Here is a 25,343-nt window from a genome sequence, read left to right on the forward strand (position 1 = left end):
TGAAGGTTGGGGGAGAAAGGATTTCTACATAGAACAATTCTTTTCATTAGATTAACAGGCATTTCTAGATATAGAACAAAAACTATCAAAGGTGGCCCTCTAGTGGAAGGTGGTACAGGGCTGCTGTGGAACGCGTGGTTGAGACTTTATTTTAAATAGCTTATTGTATTCGAGACCTTCCGAGAGAAACAAGAGCCCTGAAATTAGTAAGCTATTCTACTTACTCAAAACATTCTTAAAGAACAAGAACACTTGGAAGGTTGACAATTAAATTTTTCAATTGTAAAAGTCCGGGATTTAAACTCCTTGAATTTCATTCTCCTCTCCTACTTTTTGGTAGTTTGTTTTCTAGGTCCAGGTCTAGGATGCCGAACTTTCAAACCCGAGGTACCAGACGAGGTGGAATGACTGAAGGCTTGGGGGTGGAGGCTTATAGGGGGCACCTGTCTGGACTACTAGCACCTCCCTATGACTCCATGAATCTTCGCTCCACTGGGCTTCTCAAGGACTGTGTTCGGCCAGCACTTGTCGGCTCGGCTCGGCTCGGCTCGGCTCGGCTCGGCTCGGCTCGGCTCGGCTCGGCTCGGCTCGGCTCGGCTCGGCTCGGCTCGGCTCGGCTCGGCTCGGCTCGGCTCCCTTCGGCTTCCTTCGGGAGACGCACGGCTCGGCCTCGGTTCCTCTTCCTCCAGCGCTCGTGTTCTGGAGCTCGGCTCTCTTCGGCTGCTTTCGGAAGATTCTCGTCGCGGCCTCCGTTCCCCTTCGGCCAGCGCTCGTCCTCTCGGGCTCGGCTCTCTTCGTCCGCGTTCGGCCGCGGCCCGGAAGGGCGCCCATGGAGCGGGGACTGTCGGCTCGACCGACGGCTATGGCGCCGCTGCTGGAATATGAGCGGCAGCTGGTGCTGGAGCTACTGGACGCGGACGGGCTGGTAGTGTGCGCCCGCGGGCTCGGCGCGGACCGGCTCCTCTACCACTTCCTCCGGCTGCACTGCCACCCGGCGTGCCTGGTGCTGGTGCTCAACACGCAGCCGGCCGAGGAGGTGCGGCCGCCGCCGGCGCAGGGCTGAGGGGACCCCGAGAGCGAGGGGGGCCTCCCGAGCGGATGCAGGCCCCGGCGCGGATGCGAGGCCTCTGAGGGCGGTGCAGGCCCCCCGACGCCGGGATGGGGGAGGCGTTGAATGAGGGGCCCTGAGGCAGATGCAGGTCTCTGACACGGATGCGGATGCGGGGGTGCAGGTCCCTGACCGAGGGCAGTGAGAGGGATGGAGGGGCTCTGACAGGAGTAGGGGAGGCCCCTGAGAGAGAAAAGCGATGTCTGTAGGAGGATGGGAATAATGATGGAATCCCAGGGCTGGCTATTTAAAGGGTTTGCTGGGGTCAAAGGAGTAGGATTGGGGAAAGGGGTGGGAAGGGGGATGGAGGAGTCTCGGAGGGTGGTGGGGGGACCAGAAAGATGCTGAGGCTGGGAGAAGCTTGTGGGGAAGAGGAGGGACTAAGGTTCACCGGAGCTGTGGGGGGCGGGCCTAGGATCAGAGGGGACGGGAGGGAGCTGGAAGCTGAGGATATGGGGGAAGGGGACCTGGGGTTGAGGAGGGGGATACCCCTGTGCTGGGCGTGTTGAGAGGTGACACGGCCTGGTCTGACAAGGCTGATGAGCCGGAGACAGAGCAGGTGGCAGGAGGAACACGTCAGCTGGGAAGAGTGACCACAGTCTCCTTGAGGGCAGGGATCCAGTGCCATCCACCTAGGCATCGCCTGTGCTTGACAGAGGCCTTCGCACCACGCAGCCGCACCCCCAGGCCCCAGGAAAGGCGGTACTGAACTGAATGAAGGTGTAGGGGCCGAGGGCCCCATTGCCATGATGATAAAATTCCCTCTAGGGAGGATCTTGACAGAACTAATAATCCACGCATTGCCTGGGAAGGTATCCCTGGATATCTTCTCACTGGTACAAACCTGGCTTTGGTGGGAAGTATTTTTTTTTTTTCCTATGTAGCAGAAGTCTTTTAACTCAGGGTTTGAAAGCCTTTTTTTAAAAATCATTATTAAAATGCTAATAACACGTGCAATGATTCCTTCGTGTGAGCCTCAAAACAAAACAAAAACAAGAAAACCCTAGTGAAGTGCAGGCTGGCTGGTTGATCCACATCAAGTAGCCACTTAGTTTGTATCTGCATGATTAGTGTAAGCTCGTTATCGCTGAGGAAAGCAGCGTATCTTTTAAAAGACAAACCCCTGCAACCTCATAAAAACTGCCCCTTGTGTTAAACAGCCTGCTAACCAGGTTTCCTTTGGTGTAGGAGTATTTTATCAACCAGCTGAAGATAGAAGGAGTGGAACACCTCCCTCGCCGCGTAACTAATGAAATCGCAAGCAATGGTCGCTATGAGGTTTACACACAAGGAGGTGTGATATTTGCAACCAGTCGAATACTTGTGGTTGATTTTTTGACTGATAGAATACCTTCAGATTTAATTACTGGTAAGAATTTGAAATCTTATCATATATAAATTTGCCTTTTTCGTGTGTTTGGCCCCTCTGCTAAACTACTCTAAGCTAGAACCTTCTTGTGAGTAGCATTGTATGTATTTTCTCAACATTGTCCTTTTAGCCATTAGCACAATGTCTGACACATTATAGATGCTCAGTAAATATTTGTGGCCTGAATAAGTAAACCAATAAATGTAAGACTGACTTTTCCTTGTTTTCTAAGCTCATATTCAGTAAGTAACGTGGTAATTGGATGGCATTTGCTTTTAGGACCTAATCAGACTTGAAATGTTTATAAATGTTCTTTGTATATTTCCTAAAATATTTGGTTTTCCTCTTTAAAGAGTATTTTTTCTCATGATGTGAATTAGACCAAATAGTTGCTTAATTATGTTGAGAAGAATGGTTTCTTAGCTAGAATTAATATAGAAAAGGAATTATTATTATTTGTTTTTTTAGGAACCTTTTCTGATTTCCCCAAAACTAATTTAGAGGCTCTACCTCTGTGACCTCAGGTTATCCTGTGCTTCTCACAGCACTCAGAACACCATATAATATTTGCTTACTTATTTGCCTGTCTGGCTCATGAGAGAACAAGCTTTGTAGGCACAAGGAACAACTTGTTCATCCCAGGCTACAAGTAACTGGTACACAGCAGGTACTAAACACATATTTGTTGGGTGAATGATGAATTTGTTGGGTGTACTGTGATCTGCAGTGAACTTTTGGAGGGCAGAGAGACTTAGGAAATTCATAATTGTACTTCCCTCTTTGCCTATCATATTGCTCTGAACCTAGGAGACCCTCAAAAAATATTTAATGAATAAACATAAGAATTAATTCATTTTATGGTTCATGGTGAGCTGATTGTTATAAGCTGTGGCACAGACCGTGCAGTCAGAATCACCTGACTTTGGTAATGCCACTGCTTACAAGCAAGTTACTTAATTTTTCATTAATTTTTTTCATGAGTTCCAGTTTTCTCATTTCTTAATTGCTTAGTATTAGTGCCTGGTATGTAAAAAACACTTAATAAATAATATTTAAAAAGTATATAGGCATTTTATAACCAGAAATCTTGATAGATCATAAAGTCTTTTACTGTTTGCTCCTTTCCTATAAGTTGTTTTATTTGTCTTTATTTTTTAGGTTGATAAAATGGAAAAAAAAAATCTTGAAACCACCACCAGATGTCAGTATTGCTCTTTCAATAATAGTTCAACCTACTTAAGCAATCTGAGTCCAATAAATGTCCAAAGTAGAGCTTATACACAGTTTCTAATTAAAAGTTAATTTCTGTATGACCCAGTAACTCATCTGTAAATTGGAGGCAGTAATACTACCTTCCTTCTAGGATTATTGTCAGGGTGAAATGAGATAACCTATGTAAAATTCTTAGCATTGTGCATGGCACATAGTAAGCATTCTGTGATTACTATGTGTTGTGAATGTTCCTGTCCTCAGGCAATTTAGTGGAGGAGACCAACGTAAAAAAATATTTACAGTACAGTATGAGATGAGATACAAGATGTTATGGGAGCACAAAAAAATTCAGTATGCTTTTATGGGATTAGAATTGCCCCAGAAATATGACCTGCTTGTATTGTTTTTATTTCTTTTTTAAAAAGTGGGGTTCTCAGATGGTGTCACTTGGTAGGAAAAACTGGGTTTTGGAATCTTTGGTCTCCCATTACTTGTTGGATGACCTTAATTAAGTCCCTTCTCTTTCCTGGTCTCATAATAATGCCTACCTCATAGAATTATTGTGAGGATTAAATTAAATAAAACTCTATAAAAGTGCCTAACTCCAGGGCCTCGGATATTAGTTCTTTTCTCCTTCCTCTCTTGGGTTCCAAAAAAATGACAGCCTGTTAGAGCACAACATTTTCTTAAATTGAGGTTCACCTTTTCTTTAGAAGTTATTTTTAATTTTATATAATATTTCAATCCAGGCCATCAAATGTGGCCCAGTAGAGTACTTGGAAAAACCCACCTACTAGATACAGAATCTTTTCTGAGTAGTAAATTAATTGTGTACATGTACTGGAGTGATTGAAAATCCTTTGTTTACAAATTCTTAAATAATACTATTAATTTTTACCATATTTGAAAAACAATTTGCTTAGGCAAATAAATGTTAGCTCCATCCACCGTGATCCAGAATTTAAACATTAAATAGTAGAATCTGAATTGAATTTATTGAACTACTAGAAGGGGTCATATATTGCAATTGGTATCATTTTCTAGAAACTAGAAGTGATGACAATTGGGGCAAAAATGTGCAGGTGCATTTATAGCAAATATGTATAACAGTATATATAACAGGCTTGGTTTACGTCTACAAGGCTGAGAATCATCATAGAATAATTGAGTTTTTGACCCAGAAATAATGTCTATGCATTCTTTTACCATCTCATGTCTGTCCCTAATTTACCACTAATCATACCACAACAAAATTCTATATATAATATACGAAAGATCATCTGGTCCAGTGCTTGTTTTATAAATAAGGAAACATGTATAATTGTCTGTGTTTTTGTGATTCAGAGGTGTTATCACCACACCCACACCAAAAAAAAAAAAAAAAAAGTATGTATTAAACATACTCATTAAAAGTGTTTATTTTAACTGGACTAATTTACCTCTCAATTGAATACTTTGATTCTGAAAATTGAATTATTTTAATAGGTGATGCAGATATTGCCGAAATGCAGCAATCTTGTGTAGTCCACATCTCATTCACAATAAAAGGAGAATTAGTAACCCATATAGCTTTCAGAAATGCTTCCAATGTGCCAGACACGCCCTACCCCAGGGCCTTTGCTCGTATGATTTCCTCTGTCTGGAGCTCTCTTGGCCCACAGAGTCTGCAAGGCTCATCTCCTCATCGGCCTTTACTCATACGACCTCAGTGAGGCCACCCTATCTAAAATTTCAAACCACACCCTGCACACATACTCCCCCTCCTCTGATTTATTTTTTTCTCTTCAGCTCTTATCACCTTATAACCTACTGAATATTTTACTTATTTATATTTTTAATAGAAGTGACATAAGGACTACGTATTTTCTTTGAGGCTATACTCCCAGCCTAGAGCAGTGCTTGCCCAGGCTCAAGTAGGCACTCAAGAAAAATGTGATGAATAAGTGACTGAAACTGAGCCTAAAAACTATGTCTATTCTGTAATTGAAATTATAATTTCCCCCTTCAGGCATCTTGGTGTATAGAGCTCACAGAATAATCGAGTCCTGTCAAGAAGCATTCATCTTGCGCCTCTTTCGCCAGAAAAACAAACGTGGCTTTATTAAAGCTTTCACAGACAACGCTGTTGCCTTTGATACTGGTTTTTGTCATGTGGAAAGAGTGATGAGAAATCTTTTCGTAAGGAAGCTATATCTGTGGCCCAGGTAAATAGCATTATGTGATCAATTTCTGAGAGATTCTGCTGTCATTTAACTTTGCACTTTAATGTAGTGTAAAATTTACTGTAATTGGACTTGATAAATGCTAGTCAGGTTCATAACAAGTGCATCCAAATATAAATAATATATGGTCACCACATTTGTGATTCTTTTAAAAGGAGAAAGAGATTTGATAGTTATTTTTCTGGTAGCCCATCAAAACCATCCAAATGCAGCCATGTTATCCTTTCTCATCCACTTAATAAAACTCCAAGAGAGCTATCTAGAGACTCACATACACAGTAGCTGTAGGTGAACTACAGATTTATTGGCCCACTTCCACTTTGAAAATAACCCATCAGGGAAATAATGCCCAAAGATTTTGAAGAATTTCAGTAAATTTCTAGGAAAGAAACAGTTTTCAAACATTTTGCAACCTATACTAATAGGTATTTTGGTTACACTTTATAGTATTTAAGAGTAGTTGTTGTCTTTTTTGTTTCTTGATTATACCTTATTTTGGGTATCAACAAACTTTTCCTGAAAGAGGCCAGTTTGTAAAGATTTAAGTTTTGTGGGCCATGTGGTCTGTTAGTTATTCAACTCTACTGTCCGAGCATGAAAGTAGCCATAGACAATACATGAACCGTGGGCATGGCTATGTCCCAGTAAGACTATTTATAAAAATAGGCCCAGTCCTGACTGCTGTGGCTCAGTTGGTTGAGCATCATCCAGTGCACCAAAAGGTCGCCCGTTCGATTCCTGATCAGGGCACATGCCCAGGTTTTGGGTTCGGTTCCCAGTTGCAGTGCATACAGGAGGCAACCAATCAATGTTTCTCTCTCATAGTAACGTTTCTCTCTCCCTCTCTTTTCCTCTCCCTAAAAATCAATGAAAACATATTTTTTAAAAATAGGCCCAGGAGTTAGCCCAGACCCGTGGTCGGCAAACTGCGGCTCTCGAGCCACATGCGGCTCTTTGGCCCCTTGAGTGTGGCTCTTCCACAAAATACCACGGCCTGGGCGAGTCTATTTTGAAGAAGTGGCATTAGAAGAAGTTTAAGTTTAAAAAATGTGGCTCTCAAAAGAAATTTCAATCGTTATACTGTTGATATTTGGCTCTGTTGACTAATGAGTTTGCCGACCACTGGCCCAGACCATAGTTTACTGACCCCTGCTTTATTTGAATAATTTTCATTCATGAAGGTTAAAAGTATTTCTGAAAACACTGTCATTTTGCTTTCTATTTTGTTTGTTTCTTAATTGCATTTAAAAAAATTAGAAAATTAAACCGAGACCAGAAATACATAGCTGTTGAAACTCGAGAAAATATTTGAAAAATATTTGTCCCTTTAGGTTCCATGTAGCGGTAAACTCGTTTTTAGAGCAGCACAAACCTGAAGTCGTAGAAATTCATGTTTCTATGACACCTGCCATGCTTGCCATACAGACTGCTATACTGGACATTTTAAATGCATGTCTAAAGGAACTAAAATGTCATAACCCGTCGCTGGAAGTCGAAGATTTGTCTTTAGAAAATGCTATTGGAAAACCCTTTGACAAGGTACTCTATTTCTTTTCCTTTTTAAGCACAGTTTGTTGTTATAATTTTAAAGAATGCCAGTTATTTTAATATTTGCAGTGTTCTTCATAGGAATTTGCTGTTGTTTATAATTAAATTGGAGTTGATTTAAAGTACAGATAGCGTCTTTGGTTTACTGGAAAGTAATCATTTGTAGTAAAATACGTGGATTTGCATATAAGCACAATTCTGATTTTGCAGTGATTATCTCATTTTAAATATAATTAAGAGGAGCATAAATAACCTTTTTGCTTTTAAATGACAGCATTCAGATATCTACAGGTAGAAGAGTTTTACATAAGACTGCTTCAGAATGTATAATCTCTTGTTTAGAGTAAAAATAATTTGGATGAGTTTTCATTACTGAGGAATGTGAAATTTGTTGTCTTAAAGTTACATTCTGAATTGAGAAAATGGTAGGACTTTAGTTCAAGGAATTTTCTAATTTTTTCATCATAGGTTAATATTAATACAGATAGGTAAATGTCTGAGACTGAATTGTAGATTCGTAAAATGCTCACTCTTTAAGGATTCCAGTCACCTTTTTTTTTTTTTTTTCATATTTTGGTAGACTAAGTTCCTTTCTTTAAAATTCTAAATCAGTTTCTTTGTCACTGGAAGTAAGACAGAGTAGTTATAAAAAAGGGAAAATTTAAATCCTCATTTATTTGATTCTCAAAAAAAATCATATCTTTTACTGTGAAGTAATGATACATAAAATGAATTTCCTCTGTTAATAAAGTAAAGCTTATTAAAATTTAGTGTGTGGTGAAACCACATACACACACACACACACACACACACACACACACACACACACACAAAACCCTTCTTTTAATTGAATGTCTATATCCTTAGAAAAACAAAACATAATCTAATATGTTTTGCACTAAATTTCTGTTTAACATCCCCTGGCTAGTAATAGTCAAAGTATTGTTTTAGGTATTCTTTTAGTAACCAAACTAAATATAGCTATTACATGCATCTTGTTAGAAAATTTAACTCTTATAGATGATTTTACAAAAGAGACAGGCGCTACATGTCCCAGTTTGTCTAGAACAGTTCCGGTATCTGCCTGTTATTATAGAATAATTATTAATAGTATAATTTCATTTTTACCGGAATCCTAGTTTGGACAATAAATTTGTTAGATAAGATGCCATGTAGTGATACTGCTTCCATGTCATGCTGCCAGTATTATCCTTTTTAGTTACAGAGTGAGTTTGTGAAGGAAGTGTTCATGTATATAGCTGTGGATGTGTAGATACCTGCACTGTATTTACAGTACATAAAGTTGTTGTGTGTTTTAGTCAACTTTTTATTATCTTAAAAAATAATCAAGCCCAGCCGGTGTGGCTCAGTGGTTGAGCATTGACCTATGAACCAGAAGGTCACGGTTCAATTCCTGGTTAGGGCATCCGGATTGTGGGCTCAATCCCCAGTCTGGGGTGAGCAGGAGGCAGCCAATCAATGATTCCCTCTCATCATTGATGTTTCTATCTCTCTCTCCCTCTCCTTCTTCTCAAAATCAATAAAAATATATTTTAAAAAAATATTCAAATTTAGTCAGTTTGTTAATTTAGCAATTTAGTCAATTTAACAGTTTAGTCAGTAATTTAACACTATTTGCCCATCCATGAATCACACTTAAAAAAAAAAAAAAAAGAGCTAAGATCTTTTGCACCAACAAATTAAGATACAATTATTTAATTTAATGCCATGTAGTTTCCCTGGTTTGTGCCCTCTGCTCCATTGTCCAACTGGACCCCACAACTTTATCAATCCAGGATAATGTCACAGCTGAACTTGGCAGAAATTGAATGTCTGAGCTACATGCTTTGACTCTTCCTAAAAAGAAATCATTGATTATCTGATGTTTATCAGGCCTTTTCTCTTCTGACTAAAACTGTACATATGGACAATTATGAATTGACTCTATCTGATTATAAAGATTCTACTGATGAGGCACTCTGGATTGTATTTGAAAAATCAAACATTATTTTTAGAATCTTATGAACTGAAATTTCTATCCACTTCCTTGGATGATAATATTTTGGATATTTTTATTGTGATAAAATATACATAACATCATTTTAACCATCTTTTAGGTACATAGGGGATGATATTTTGAAAGTATAATCTGTATTAATAATAGCTATACTGAACATATTTTAGCAATACTAAATCTTATTCTTGCTTTAGACAATCCGCCATTATCTGGATCCTTTGTGGCACCAGCTTGGAGCCAAGACCAAATCCTTGGTTCAGGATTTGAAAATATTACGAACTTTACTTCAATATCTCTCTCAGTATGATTGCATCACATTTCTTAATCTTCTGGAATCCCTGAGAGCAACAGAGAAGGCTTTTGGTCAAAATTCAGGTGGGAGATAAAAATACTAATATTCTCCTAGAAGCTGATTTGAATATAGTTCTGGGTTTTGTTGAGGAATCAGGTGTGGGGAGTGCTATATTCACCTACATGATATACTAAGGCTTCAAATTACATTTTACATTCCTAGCGCAAGGATATAGGTTTTATTGATAGCTAATGTTTCCGCCTACTTAACTTCTGTTCTCTATAATAATAAATATTCATATCCATTCTGGGCAATTTTATTTCTAGAAAAAAATCTGTATAATACAAGCAGTTCCCAACCTAGAAATAGCTTGCATTCTGGAAGGTTAGTTGTTAAGAATTTAAAATTCATTTTCAATGCAGAAACAGTAAGGCAGTATGGGGTTTCATCAGCTAGAGTGCTGAAGACCAAAGATGAGCTATTTGTAAGGAAACATAGCATGCACATATGACTGGGCACTATCTTGCTCTGCTATCAGTCACACCCTTCCCTCACTGTTGTAGCCTAGGCGGGTGATTCTCAAAGTATGGTCCATGGGCCCCTGAGGCCAAGATTTAATACGATTCACAATTTTTACTGCTTCATCAGGGACATTCTTGAGTGATAAACGGCAAATGCATTGAAATGAAGAATACATTGATGGTTGGTACACTTTGGTTCCACTGCCTTGAGGTGCTTAGGCACCAGCAGTGTTACGTACTAACGCTTTTGCACCATCATAGGAAATGTCAATGCAGTGGGAAAAAGTCAAATCATGAGTTAGTATTATTATGAGAATAGTTATATTATTATGAAGCTAGACCCCCTGAAAATATGTTGGGGTCCCCCAAGAGCCTATAGGCCACACTTTGAAAACCACTGGTCTAACCAAACCGTGCCAGAGGCCACAAGAGGAGGGAAGGTGTAGTTCAGAGAACAAGATGGCAGCCAGGTGTATATATAGATCATGGGACCATCAGAGATTCTTCAAAATTTTAAGGTTTTTTGTTGTTTGTTTTTTAACTCTTTATATTAGGTTGGCTGTTTCTTGACTCCAGCACCTCGATGTTTGTAAATGCTCGAGCAAGGGTTTATCGTGTTCCGGATGCCAAAATGAGTAAAAAAGGCAAAATGTCCGAAAAAATGGAGATTAAAGAAGAGCAAGGTATCTTGTAGGCTTGAGTCTTGAAATGTGTCTTTTATTTCAGTATTTGGTGTGGAATTGCTTATCAAGTTACACTGAAATTTTAAATCTTTTTTGGCCATGTGAAAATGTGTACCTGTCTGTTAAGTGTAGGTTATATGTAATGTATGTTAAAAGTATTCACCATGGAAAAAAACAAACAAAAGAAAAAAGTATTCACCATGGAAAATCCTTAGAATCCATTACCAAAGAATTGAAAGTAACAAATGCCAAGTATCAATCGAGTGTATTCTTACTGCTGCATAAGGAGTATAGATTTTTATTTTAACTTCAGAGTAATTACTATTTGGGGCACTTAAAGTCTTAGTGGAACATTTTAACATCCCTTTAGTTTTTAGAGAACATAAATATACTAGAATGAGGCAAATACAGATTTTATTCCAATGTAATTAATATCATTATGTTTTTAAAATTAAATTTATTGGTGTAATGTTGGTTAATAATACCAATAAGTTTCAGGTGTACAATTCTATAATACATCATCTGTATACTGCATTGCGTAGTCTCCTTTCATCACCATATATTTGACCTCTTGCCCCTCTGATAACCACCATACTGTTGTCTGTGTCTGTAAGTTTGTTTGTTTTGTTTGTTCTTTTGTTTTATATCCCACGTGTGAGTGAAATCATATGGTTCCTGTCCTTTTCCATCTGACTTATTTTACTGAGCATGATACTCTCAACCTACACCAAACTAAAAAGTTTCTGCACAGAAGAAACCATTGACAGAACAAAAAGGCAACCGACTGAATGGGAGAAGATATTTGCAAATGATATCTTTGATAAGGGGCAAATATCCAAAATATGTAAAGAACTCATACAGCTCAACAACAAAAATCATTGATTTCTTAAGGCATGGGATAAGGTTAATGCTTACTTTCTAGTACAAAGATCTATCTTAAAACTTAAACGTATTAGTGTTGTGAAATAAAAGTTTGACTGTTGTCTACTTCTATTTTATGTTCAGGACTGTGAAAATCATGGGGATTTTAGAAACAGGGAATACTGTTACTTTCTACTGATTGTTCTGTATAGCAGGTCATATATAGCATCACAATTGACAACTAACACAGACTTATCTCTTATTAGTGACCATGAATATCACTTTCTAGCAAGGCATTATAAAACTTGAATTAATGTTGGTTTGAAGTGCCTTTGATTTAAACCACAAAGAGACTTTTTTCAAGGAAACAGATTCTCCCTGGCATTATGGAGGAAGCTCAAAGGAATGGGCTTATGGAGTAATGCTTGTATTATCTATTGATTTGAAAATCTTCGGAACACTTTGTGAGTAAAAATTGGCACATAGAATGATATTATCTTTTATTTCTATACAGAAACAAAAAAGGAACTGGTCCTAGAAAGCAACCCAAAGTGGGAAGCGCTGACTGAAGTACTGAAAGAAATTGAGGCAGAAAATTCCGAGAGTGAAGCCCTTGGTGGTCCAGGTAGGAAAAGGAGATTCTGACATCTGCTTTCAAAAATCAAACCAATGAGTCTTTTTATTAGCTCTTTAAAAATAGCTTACTACTGTGTTTATAAAATGTAGAAGAATAAATGCCAAATGAACACAGAAATCTAGCAGCAACCCCCTATCTCTATGACTTTCTCCAGGTTAAATCACTGTGTATTCATGAAAGCAGGTTCTTTTACTGGTTGGGTTCTCAGGAATTCTATTTAAAGACACAGCTAATCTCCACATATATATTTACCAGGCTTGAAATCTGGAATCCACAAGGAGGAAGCTAAAAGGGTCTTACGTTTTATTTTCTCAGCAAGTATCTTTTCAGGGAAGCCTAGACTATTATATGGAGTGACATTGACTTAGCCTTACAAAAATTCTAACTTTCAGGGCTGCTTTCTTCAAACATGAGTATACTAGATTAACATAGACTAAGCTTGAGCTAAATTAAAAAAATAAAGCCGAACAGAAGGTAAAAGAAAACTAGATTTTTAAACTAATTGAGTCTTTGAAATCCTGCAAAGCAATAAAGGCAAGCACACAATCCTTTTATTAGTAAACTAGAGGCCCGGTGTACGAAATTCCTTCCAGCCTTCTTTTCCTGTATCTTCTATTTCACTTTGATAAAGTCATATGTAGATGAAATTTCTGGATATAGAATTGATGAGTCAAATGATACTAACATTTTTAAAGTTCTTGAGACATATTACCACATTGATTTACAAAAAGTTTTTATCAACTTCTGTTTCTTCTAGCAGTATAAGAGTTTATTTCTTTTTCACTTAGGTAACAATGACTAGAGAGTCTGTCTATTTGTGTATATATGTGCACATCCTATATAATAAAAGGCTAATATGCAAATTGACCCAATGGCAGAACAACCAGTCACTATGATGCGCACTGGCCACCAGGGGGAGTGTCGCTTAACGCAGGAGCTGCCCCCTGGTGGTCAGTGCGCTCCCACAGGGGGAGTGTTGCTCAACCAGAAGCCAAGCTCGCCAGCCAGAGGGCACAGGCCAAGCTGAGGAAGGCCACCCCCCCCCACCCCCACCCCCACTACACAAATGTCATGCATCGAGCCTCTAGTACAGGGGTCCTCCAACTTTTTAAACAGGGGGCCAGTTCACTGTCCCTCAGACCGTTGGAGGGCCAGACTATAGTTTAAAAAAAACTATGAACAAATTCCTATGCACACTGCACATATCTTATTTTGAAGTAAAAAAACAAAACGGCAAAAACACCCGCATGTGGCCTGTGGGCCGTAGTTTGAGGATGCCTGCTCTAGTATATGTATAATTTGTCAATTTGGTTGGAGAAAAATATTATCTTGTTTTAAGTTTTGATGTTTGATAGGCTCAGTATTTTCTCAATTGCATTTCCTCTTCTGTCTTAGTTTTCTTTGCCAACTTAGGCTATGTCCTTACTTTATATCATCTTTTTACACAGTAAAGATATTAACATTTATCATTGTTGCATAACGTTCTTTTTTTGTCTTTTGTTTTTTAATGCACAGTGTTTTATTCTTATAGAGTCAGTCTTAACTTATAGATACCGATCTTCCTGAGATTTTTTTCTGTTGCTTTTAAGTCTAGAAAATCATCTGTAGCCAGACAGATTAAAAAGAGTCACCTTTTTTTTTTTTTTTATAATTTAATCTTTAACATTTGACTCTGTAATCCACTTGGAATTTATTTTGGTGTATAAGATTCTCTGGGAATTATTAATTAAAAAGAACTTTTTAAAAGCCTCCATTATACAATGGCTATACTTTCATAAGATTAAATATTTCTGGCTTCAACTTTACTTAAAGTTTTACATGATCCTGCATCTAAGACCCCTTTTAAACAAATTTAGCACCAAGAGATAAAAATGTGTCTTCCTTGTGAGGAAAGGGGTGAGGGGGCCCATGGGGAATAGTGACATAATATTGTTTTCTAATTTTAGGTCAAGTACTAATTTGTGCAAGTGATGACCGAACGTGTTCCCAGCTAAGAGAGTATATCACTATGGGAGCAGAGGCCTTCTTGCTGAGACTCTACAGGAAAGCCTTTGAGAAGGATAGCAAAGCTGAAGAAGTGTGGGTGACTTTCAGAAAGGAGGATGGTGCAAAGAGAACTGTGAAATCTAACAAAAGACCCAAAGACCCCCAAAACAAAGAAAGAGCTCCTACCAAAGAAAGGGCTCTCAAAAAGAAAAAACGAAAGTTAACGTTAACTCAGATGATGGAGAAACCTGAAGAACTTGAAGAGGAAGGGGATAGCAAAGAAGGATACCCTAGAGACTTATGCAGCAGCCCAGAGAGCTGCTTAGAAGAAATCAAGCACGAGGAGTTTGATTTAAACTTGTCATCGGATGCCGCTTATGGAATTCTGAAAGACCCCCTCACCATCATCCACCCACTTCTGGGTTGTAGCGACCCCTACGCTCTGACGAGGGTACTCCACGAAGTAGAGCCAAGATACGTGGTTCTGTATGACGCAGAGCTAACATTCGTGCGTCAGCTCGAAATTTACAGGGCAAGTAGGCCGGGGAAACCTCTCAGGCAAGTTACAAAGAGTGTGGAGTGTGAACTGCATCTTTAAGGCTTCAAATTCACAGTTCTTTAGGATTTAGCACCGCAACTATACCTGTTGCATGTGGGTTTTCTTATCTTTCACATTCTGCTGTTATGTGTTGGTTACATTTATGAAACCTTATTTTGCTTTCGGATGAATCTGGGAGTTTACATAGGAAGGATATCCAATGTAGCATAACAGTGAGTCCAGAGGATTGCACGTGATCTCATTACTTGCTGCTCTGTTGTTATGTTCCATATTCTTTATGCACTGATTTGTACCTCATGGGGTGCTCTATCTAAACAAGTCTAGGAAATTTATATCCTAACTTCTCCCCAAAATTAGCATCATTATGACTCGGCTAAATAATTTCAATCTTCTAAAATGTCTTTCTTATAAATTTTAAGAAGTGACTCTGAGTTACATTCACATAAAACTAAAGTATTTGAGGAATTATTGTGCCAAGTTTTCTTGAGTTTCAAGAAATATCAGGTGAACAATCTACAGAAATATCAGATGAGAAAATGATGCCTCCCAAAGAATATAGTGTTCTGGCTCTCCAGTTATCTGAGGGGAAATAAACAACAAAATTAATATCCTGAACACAGTCTGAACCAAAAACAGAGCCAAAGAAATTTTTTCTAGCAGTTTAACGAATGCAGCCTTTCAGAGTAGAGATGAATGGAGGAAGTGGATCAGAAATAATGCAGAATGAAGAGATTAGATGAAACTGGTAAAATAATTATAGGCTGGTAAATTTTTCATACTTTGCTATTGATCAACTTTGTAGATAGCTTGTCTGTTCTTTGTTGCCTGAGAATAAAATAGTATGATATTTGCAAACAAGATGTCAGAATCAGAAGGAACCTGGGAATTCAACTGCTCACTCTGCCAGTTGGACATTGAAGCCCGCAGATGGTGAACCACTTCCCTCGGCCACGTGGCACATTCATGGAAGAGCTAAGGTCTCTGGACTCACTGTCCAGTGGTCTCTTCCCTGTTCACACTTTAAAGAATCTAGGAAGATGAGTCTAAAAGAAAAACCGAGGGCTGAAAAAGGGAAATATCTCTGATAGAAGGTGCAGGAAAGGGACAGAAAAGGTGCTTAATTCATCTTCATAGCAATAAGCAAGATAGAAAAGCAGACCTTTTCTAAAAGAAAAGCATATATCGAGTTATTTCTTGAGGAGCCTGATGTAATCCATATGTCTTCAGTGTCTGTGTGCTTATGTAAAATGTGCGATGACTCGGTGCTGTTAAGACATGAAGAAAAAAGAACTGAGAAATTACTTGTGAAGATAAAGTTCATATAGATTTCATTTGTTTATTTTTCACTAACAACTTTCATAAGCTGCTTTTCATAACTACTGTCCAACGTTTTAAATGCTTGTTTGGCAGAGATGCAAAGAAACATTGAAAATAGAGAAGCCACTGAGATTTTGTGTTTTCTGGTTTGTTTGTAGCTATAAGGAAAGAATTATTCTATCCCTCTCGTTCTCTTTCACTGTTTACCTAAACTCCGTTCTTCCTTTGGCAAAAGAAAATGACCCACGTGGCAGTGAAACCTGTAACAGGTGGGGTTCAGGCAGATGAATTTGAGTATGATTAATGGAACTTTTATCCTTAGTCAAATATTTATTATTTGAGCACTTCAGGTTGCTGATTTCAAATGCTATGCGCTTCCTTTCAGGGATTACAAGTTACATCTTTGCAATCTAAAAGAGTTCTGTCCTAACTTGCAGGGTTTACTTTCTCATATACGGAGGTTCGACCGAGGAACAACGCTATCTCACTGCTCTGCGGAAAGAAAAGGAAGCTTTTGAAAAACTCATCAGGTAATGCATGGACAGTATGAAAGCACAAACTCTATTGGAAAGGCTGCTCTGGGTGGGGCAATGTCTAAGAGCCCTCTGGGAGGATGGACAGGAGAAGAGGTTGGGGAGGATCACATCTAAGGTAAATCCATCTCTAATTGCTTTTCAGTGCTTTAATAGGATATTAGAAATGTGAGGAAAACTACCTTTCTGCCTGTAAAGAAATATAACCTAAAACACCAGAAATATAACTAAAACACTACTTTTCAAAGATAAATGTTCTTAAAACTCTCTCTTCCTCTCCCCCATGCACGAGATCTCTCCCATTCCTTTGAATTATTTTTTTAAATCCCTGTACAATTTGCATTGTCTGTGGTGCGTGACTGCTTGACTGTTTACTGGGAAACACTTTTACATCCAGGTCAGTTTAGATCAGATCGCTCTGTGAAAATATTTTTGAAAAGGTGTGATCTTTATCTGAACCTAAGTGTATGCTTTTGGAAATGAGTGTCCTTTAATGTTCTACATCTAAATAGAAAAGGCTTCTTAATTTAATATAAGGAAAATGTTTCTAAGTGAGATATTCACAAACTGGATGGCTACCTCTCACCCCTGGTAGCGTTTGAGAAATCTGAGAATCTCCCACCAGGGACATTGTCAAGGAGATCACTGATTGGTGAGGGAAATGGATCAGATGATCCCTGAGAGGCCTCAGCAGCCAGGGCATCCTGGAGCTGAGGCAGAGAAAAGGTTAGACCAGAAGAGACTATGACCTGAGCTGAGAATAACTGGGCCATACCCATCTTCCAGGCCTCAGACATTGGCAGTGTATCAATGGCAATGAGAAGGCAGAGACCATTTTTAGTGGTAGCTAGCCTGCCAGAGCCCTAGACAAAATTTCAGAGTCGACAACCATCCTTCAACACTGGCTGTGGACTCTCAGTATATGCATAAAATAATCACATTCCCAGTTTGTCCAGAGGCGTTGAGTGAATCAGTGCCGTTGGGTCCTTATAGAGGGGCTCAGCATACTACATGGATATATCTTTCCCCTCCTCTGCTATTGTGACGTGCCTTATTCGTGGAGTCTTCCAGCTTCTAGTCATACAATTATTAGTCCTTTCAGCCTATGGAAATATATTTTCTATTAACATGTTCTGTGGAATGGTTTATATCAGGGGTCCTCAAACTTTTTAAACAGGGGGCCAGTTCACTGTCCCTCAGACGGTTGAAGGGCCGGATTATAGTTTAAAAAAAACTATGAACAAATTCCTATGCACACTGCACATATCTTATTTTGAAGTAAAAAAACAAAATGGCAAAAACACCCGCATGTGGCCCGCGGGCCGTAGTTTGAGGACGCCTGGTTTATATGATATGTGTTGGCGGGGGGGGGGGGCGGGTGTATGTTTTTTGAAAAAGTTTTTGGTGCCTCTCTGTGTCTTCTATAGCTTTACTTTCCTCAGATTCAGTCAACAGATATTTATTGAGCATCTATTACGTGCCAAGCCCTGTGCTTACATTAAAGTGCTTAAGTTTCAGCAGTGGTGCAGAAAATGCCTCCAAGAACTTGTCCTCTAGTGGGAAAGACAAACATTAAATAATTAAGCATTCAATGAATATTATAATAAGTTGACACGTACAGAGTGCTGCTGGCTGTGAAGGTAAAAGAGATGGGTGTAATAAGAGAGTGTGTCAAAGAGATCTAACCCAGTGTGGGGACTAGGGACATCTTCACTGCAGAAGTGATATTTAAGCTGATACATGAATGTGTGCTAGTTGCGAGGTAGATGAGGTGAACAAGGGGGTTGTGTTGACTGAGGGTGTGTATGAAGGTTCAGAGGTGCAAGAAGGCTGTTAAAGGATTTAAGACTTGACTCTGAAGGCAATAAGACACCATTGAAGAGTTCTAAGCATGCTTTTAAAGGCTCTCTCTGGCATCAAACTGAGGAATGGATGGAGCAGGGAAAGTGGTCAGAAAGCTATTGCAATTGTCTGATAAAGTGGTAGCCAAGATCCAGTTGATGAAGAGAGAGGAACAGATTTAAGAGATTTTGGAGATGGAATCAGAGAATTGGTGATACTGGATGTGGGCTTCTAAACATTCCTTCACTCTTTTTACAACATCCTTTGCCTAAGGCTTCTGTGATTAAAGTAAGTGCCACCAAGTTACAAATGAGCACATAAAGCTAAAATATTCAGATTAGGTTACTCACATTGGTGTTCATGTTGAGGATCCCCAAGACTACCCTAAGCTTGGTGATTCACTAGAAGGACCCACGGGAATCAGCAAAGGCTGGTATCTCACAATTACGGTTTATTACAACAGGATACCGATTAAAATCAGCCAAGGGAAAGAGCACCTGGGAGAAAGCCCGGGAAGATCCAGGCATAGGCTCCTGAGTGTCCTCTCCCAGTGGAGTCACACAGCTGAGCTTAATTCTCCCAGCAGCAGTGCATGACAGTACACGCAGTGTTGTCAACAGGGGCCCCACCTGAGCATCTTTATTGAGGGTCTGTCACACAGACACAGAGTACCAACCTGACAGACTCTACCCCCGCTGGAGCAAAAACACATTTTAGCATAAAGCATCTGATCCAACTGGTGCTGTGTGGCCCCAGGCCTCAGGCATACCAACACCAGGCAGAATACTCCAGGGGCTCAGAGCTCCTCTCCCAGAAGCTGGCCACGGGCCAGTCCCCAGGAGACAGGCCTTTCTGAGGAATGTGCAGGGTTTGAGCAGCCCAAGCCTGCTGAGTTAACACTTTTCGTGCACAGTGCTGTAGCCTGAGGAGCCTGGTCGGATGTGGGGAGGAAGGTACTGAGAAGGTGAGTTTTTAAAAAATGCTCCAGGCTTCCTTCATGAGGCTGCCTCTTCTCTGGTACATCAGGGAGAAGAGTACTTTAGCAGATTGTAGCACGGTATTGGGGACCCCAGGTCATTCCTGGTTTATGTAAGTAATTCTGTAGATCAGAGGGCTCAGTGATGAGGTGTGGATAAACCGGGCACTTACTGGCAATCTTACTCAGCAGAACCCGGAATGTGGACTGTCTCCGACATTTCCATCTATACAGTAGTCTCCATAGCAGATGGTAATGTATTAGTAATTTTATCTAAGGTCTGGCATAATTTTCTAAACTCTCTCAATGGTAATTGTCTGCTTATTATTAGTTAGATCTTCCCATATTAAATAGCAATCAGAGAGTTATACTATTTAGAATCTTAAAATATTTACTTTCCCAGAAAACCTGGGGAATTTGAGAAGTGTTTGTTTTGAAAAGCAAAAATATATGTAAGGTGCATTGCTGAAAGAGCACTTGCACTAAACCTGTACTTGGAGAAAAATTTAATGTCGGAGTCAGATAATGTGCTTTTGCCAGGACCTCCTTCATGGGTGATATAAGAATAAAAGCAGTACAACTATTTAAAATAACCAAAGAAGAATGAATCAAGCAATTGGGCTGGTGATGAAAAGATTGTTTGATGGGACTGAAGATCAGTAGATTACAGATGAGTAAAGAGAAAAAAAGATTGCACTTCTAAGTGTTTATAATAAAATGCTCCCTGGATAGGAAAATTAGTAATAACATTCTGAGTACACATAGTTTTGGAAAGGTCACTGCTTTTCAAAGGAAGGGGTAAGATTATCTGAAATGTTACAACTAGAAAATACAATCACAAAATGGGTTAGCATGAGGGCTTGAGTAAAGGCCCATTGGGAGAGACTTCAGTTAAGTGTCTCCTCCCTCTATTGTCATGTACAAGCAATTCACGCATCATTGAAGATGTTGAAGGGAAAGTAAGAAACTTCAGTATTTTAGATTAAATGGAAGTAGGAATCTGAATTTTTAAATTATTTTGTGTCTGTCACAGAGAGTAACTTGAATAATTATGTAAATGCTGAAAGCAAGGGACTGGATATAATTATGGCAAATTTCTGTTAAATTAATTTGAGAAGACAATATTTTCTTCACAGCTGTGGTTTCAGGAGTATATTTTTTCTCAAATCCAGTTTGCAGTTATGTTATAACATTTAATGGTAAACTAGCTCTTTTATTTAACAATACTAGAGGCCCGGTGCACGAAATTCATGCACGGGGGGTGTGTGTGTCCCCTCAGCCCAGCCGGGACCCCTCGGGAGATGTCTGACTGCCGGTTTAGGCCCAATCTAGGATTGGGCCTAAACCGGCAGTCAGACATCCCTCTCACAATTCAGGACCGCTGGCTCCTAACTGCTCACCTGCCTGCCTGCCTGATTGCCCCTAACTGCCCCCCCTGCTGGCCTGGTTACCTCCAACTTCCCCTCTCCCCTCCCCCACTCCCTGACCTGGTCACCCCCAACTGCCCCCCCTGCCAGCCTGGTCACCCCCAACTGCCCCCCCTGTAGGCCTGGTCGCCCCTCATTGTCCCCTCGCCAGCCTGGTTGCCCCACGCAGCCTGCTGTTTAGTCGTTTGGTCGTCCCTCACTAACTCCCCTGCTGGCCTTGTCACCCTATGCAGCCTGCTGTTCGGTCGTTAGTGTGAGGGCGTCCTGACCAATTTGCATATTACCCTTTTATTAGTATAGATTAATTGAAACAGTTGAGGAATCACTTAAAAGTAATCGTCAGTGTTTTAGCACAATCATAGATAATTAGGGGATGAGGTTACCACATTATAAGAAAAGTACACTTAGGTCTGGCCAGTATGACTCAGTTGATTGGGCATTGTCCTGTGCACTAAAAGGTTGCTGGTTCGATTCCCTGTTAGGGCACATGCTCGGGTTGTGCAGGAGGCAGCCCATTGCTGTTTCTCTTTCATCGACTTTTCTCTCCCTCTTCCTTCCTCACTCTCTAAAATCAATAAAAACAGATTAAACAAAGAAAAGTGCACTTATAATAACAGCTAGCCTTTTTTATAGTACTAACTAGAGGCCTGGTCCACGAAATTCGTGCACTCAGGGGGAGTCCCTCAGCCTGGCCTGCACCCTCTCGCAGTCCGGGAGCCCTCAGGGGATGTCCAACTGACGGCTTAGGCCCAGCTTCTGGCTGAGGGGCGCTCCCCCTATGGGAGTGCACTGACCACAGCGGGCAGCTCCTGCTTTCAGCATCTGACCCCTGGTGGTCAGTGCGCATTATATCAACCAGTCATTTTGCCATTCAGTTGATTTGCATATTATTCTTTTATTATATAGGATTATGTGCCAGGCACTGTTCTGAGTGCCTTACATAAAATGTGTAATCCTTATAACTGTTTTTTGAGATAGGTTTTATTATCCCCATTTTACAGATGAAACCGAAGCACTGAGCCATTAAATGACTTGCCTAAGATCACACAGCCAGTAAGTGATTTCAAATCCAGGAAATAAGGATTCTCCAGAGTCTGCACTGCACCATGCTGTCCCGCCACTCACAGATTACAAATCAATCAGGAGATGGGAGTGCTCCCATGTGTGATATGCAGCTTAGCCAGTGTAAAGAATAGAAATAGAGAAAATCCTCAATGTTAACCCAAATGTGAAAGAAAAAGAAATTTAAGAGCAATAATTTTTTTTGAATGATTGGTCCTTTGTCCTCAACTAGAGTCTAGTAGATACAATGGAATAGTAATGAGCGGCTGCCAGAGCCATTGTCATTGCAAAGAATTTTCCAGCACGCAACACTTGGCACTGGTATTGAGGGTAAGGAGGGAAAATTGAACCGGAACTACTGTCTAACACTTTGCGTCTAAAATGGTGTACTGGTTATAACTGTGCATTTGTATATCGTTTCAAATAGTATGGAAATTAAAATTATAATACCTATTCTTTAGTGGTATCATTTAGTGGTACCCTGCTCTAAAATTTCCTTTGTCATCCAGAGTAGTTGGAGAATTGGTCCATGTGATTTCATTTCCTTCCATTGCAAAGTCTTTGCTGTGTAACCCTTGTTGAAATTATTAGTTAATATTGAAGATTCCTCTTCTGTTTCACCTTACCCTAGTCTCTTTTAGTGCAGTTTGTTCCATGTCCCCCCCATCTCTCATGGTTGCTTTGTTTCCTCAATTCAGTTGCAAGCCCTACAAGGGAAGAGAAGAGCCCTATTCTTCTTGTCTGCCATACCTTGTACTAATTGGATACACAGTACTTGCTGTTTCAAGGCCCTAGCCAGTTTGGCTCAGTGGATAGAGCTTCAGCCTCCCAACTGAGGGGTCCTGGGTTCAATTCCAGTCAAGGACACATGCCCGGGTTGTGGGCTCAATCCCCAGTAGGGGGTGTGCAGGAGGCAGCCGATCAATGATTCTCTCTCATCATAGATGTTTCTATCCCTCTCTCCCTCTCCCTTCCTCTCTGAAATAGAAAAAAAAAAAAGAAAAGAATATAACGTACTTTTTCTTTGGTTAATGATGATCTTGTCATGATTGTAGTTCCTGATTACAAACCTTTGTTATGAATGTGCAGTTCTGTTGATCTACGCAGTATAAGGTACTGAGCTACCTTGAAGACAAGAATTATCGTGTAATTATATTTGCATCTAGAGTACCTAGCACAGCACATAGGCACACTCATCAATATTTTTAAATAAATTGACCAGTGAGTGAATCAGTGCTGAGATGCTGATTTTTTTGTTTAAATCTCAGTTGGAAATTTGCTTTCTTGAATCAACCCTGATTTTTCCTTTAAAATAGAGAGTGTTTAATGGAGTTTTTTAAAAATCAGAGTTCTATCATGTATGTTTTCATTTTCTAAAATCATTGATTTTTAGCCATCCCTATTTATGATTACTCTGAACGTATCCTATATAATAAAACCCTAATATGCAAATCGACCGAACGGTGGAATGACCGGTCACTATGACGCACACTGACCACCATAGGGCAGACGCTCAATGCAGGAGCTGCCCCCGGTGGTCAGTGTGCTCCCACAGAAGCCGGGCTCTTGGTTGGAGAGCACAGTGGCAGTGGCGGGAGCCTCTCCTGCCTCCACGGCAGTGCTGAGGACCCTGGGGGGATGTCTGACTGTAAGCCAGCGGTGGACATCCCCAAGGGGTCCCAGACTGCGAGAGGGTTCAGGCCGAGCTCAGGGACCCCCTCCCCCCCTCCAGTGCACAAATGTCATGCACTGGGCCTCTAGTTGTATACAAATTATTTAAATTATTTTTAATGCTCAATAACATTAGCATGTTTTTTATTAAAAGTTTCAATAATTTATCTGCAGTGTTTTTAACATACTTATTTCATGTTTGAAAGTGGTTAAAGAACATATATAATAGAAAATAAACAGCAGCTTTTTTAACTCTGGAAAATCAGAAGTAGTACCCAACCAAAAAATCCTTTTCTTGCCCATCACTTGTCTGGCATATTGACTTCTAAAGTATTTCTTGTATTCTTTTTTACCACTACAGTCATGTTGGTCATTTTCGATATTGTGATTTACAAAAGATTAAAGTCTGGAATTTGTAAATTAATTCTAAAATGTTTAAAGTGTTTTTCTCTCGCAGGGAAAAGGCTAGCATGGTTGTCCCAGAAGAAAGGGAAGGCAGAAGTGAAACAAACCTAGACCTGGTAAGAGGCTCCGGGTCTGCAGGGGATCCCGCCGACACTCGGAAAGCAGGTGAGTCCTGCCCTCCCGTTGCCTCTACAGGAGGCTGTGAGGTTCCAGAGTTTCTATGCCGAGACTTGGTTTTCTCAACACTTAAAAATGGATGTCTGCTCCCAAACCCTAGTCTCCACTCTGCCATTTATTAACCCTGTGTCCTTCCTGAATCTAAGGCTCCTCCTCTGTAAAATAAGGGGGGTGTAGTTGATGCACCCCAGCTTGGAAATTAGTTATGTTCCAGCACTGCTTTTAAATGTGGTTGGTTGAGACTGAATGTACTTTCGCAAAGAAATTTTTGTAAATGGTTATTAGGTTCTTATCTTAACTGGAAGGAGCCAGTTTAAGCAGAGATAAATAGGTAGGAGTTGTTTAGGTACATTCCCACTTGTCTTTCTGGATTTGTTTATTGCTTCTCCAGATCCCAGGTGTGTGTATTCTCATTGCTGTGTAGTATCCAAACTGCAGCAGACCACCAAGACCTGCTGAATTCCAAGCACACCCTGATCCAGGAATAATTCCCCACATCCCATTTCCCCATGGCAGCAGCTGAGATCAGCCAAGTGACAGAGAAAAGCAATATGATTGAGTTGATTTAATCTTTGGTGGGGTCAAGCACAGTTAGAGCAGTAGGTCTCATAATTTAGTGTAATTAAGAATAACCTCAGCCCTGGCCAGGTGGCTCTGTTGGGTGGAGTGTCATCCCATACACCAAAAGGTTGCAGGTTTGATTCCTGGTCGGGGTGTGTACAGGAAGCAGCTGATCAATGTTTCTCTCTCACATCGGTAATTTCTCTCTCCCTCTCTCTCTCTGTCTCTCTTTTCTGTCTCTCTACCTTCCTCTCTCTGTAATCAATAAAAACATATCCTTGGGTGAGGATTATTAAAAAATAACCTCAGATGCTTGTTAAAACTGTGGACTTACAGGCCTCAGTTCATAGGCATTCC

The 25,343-nt window shown here is 40.1% G+C and overlaps 1 protein-coding gene across 1 annotated transcript in view; it reads left to right on the forward strand.

Annotated features, from left to right (window-relative positions):
• The first annotated feature begins 718 nt into the window (after positions 1-718).
• ERCC4 (ERCC excision repair 4, endonuclease catalytic subunit) overlaps positions 719-25,343 on the forward strand; it is a 30,469-nt gene continuing 5,844 nt past the window's right edge. Inside the window, exons 1-10 of the mRNA XM_079794298.1 lie at positions 719-1,036; positions 2,297-2,477; positions 5,698-5,893; positions 7,243-7,450; positions 9,671-9,851; positions 10,844-10,972; positions 12,348-12,458; positions 14,417-15,014; positions 16,770-16,862; positions 24,301-24,413. Of these exons, the coding sequence (XP_079650424.1) occupies positions 830-1,036; positions 2,297-2,477; positions 5,698-5,893; positions 7,243-7,450; positions 9,671-9,851; positions 10,844-10,972; positions 12,348-12,458; positions 14,417-15,014; positions 16,770-16,862; positions 24,301-24,413 (2,017 nt within the window). The 5' untranslated portion in view covers positions 719-829. The remainder of the gene's footprint in view (positions 1,037-2,296; positions 2,478-5,697; positions 5,894-7,242; positions 7,451-9,670; positions 9,852-10,843; positions 10,973-12,347; positions 12,459-14,416; positions 15,015-16,769; positions 16,863-24,300; positions 24,414-25,343) is intronic.

The sequence above is a fragment of the Cnephaeus nilssonii genome (assembly GCF_951640355.1).
Source record: "Cnephaeus nilssonii genome assembly, chromosome: 2".
In the NCBI taxonomy this organism is placed as follows: domain Eukaryota; kingdom Metazoa; phylum Chordata; class Mammalia; order Chiroptera; family Vespertilionidae; genus Cnephaeus; species Cnephaeus nilssonii.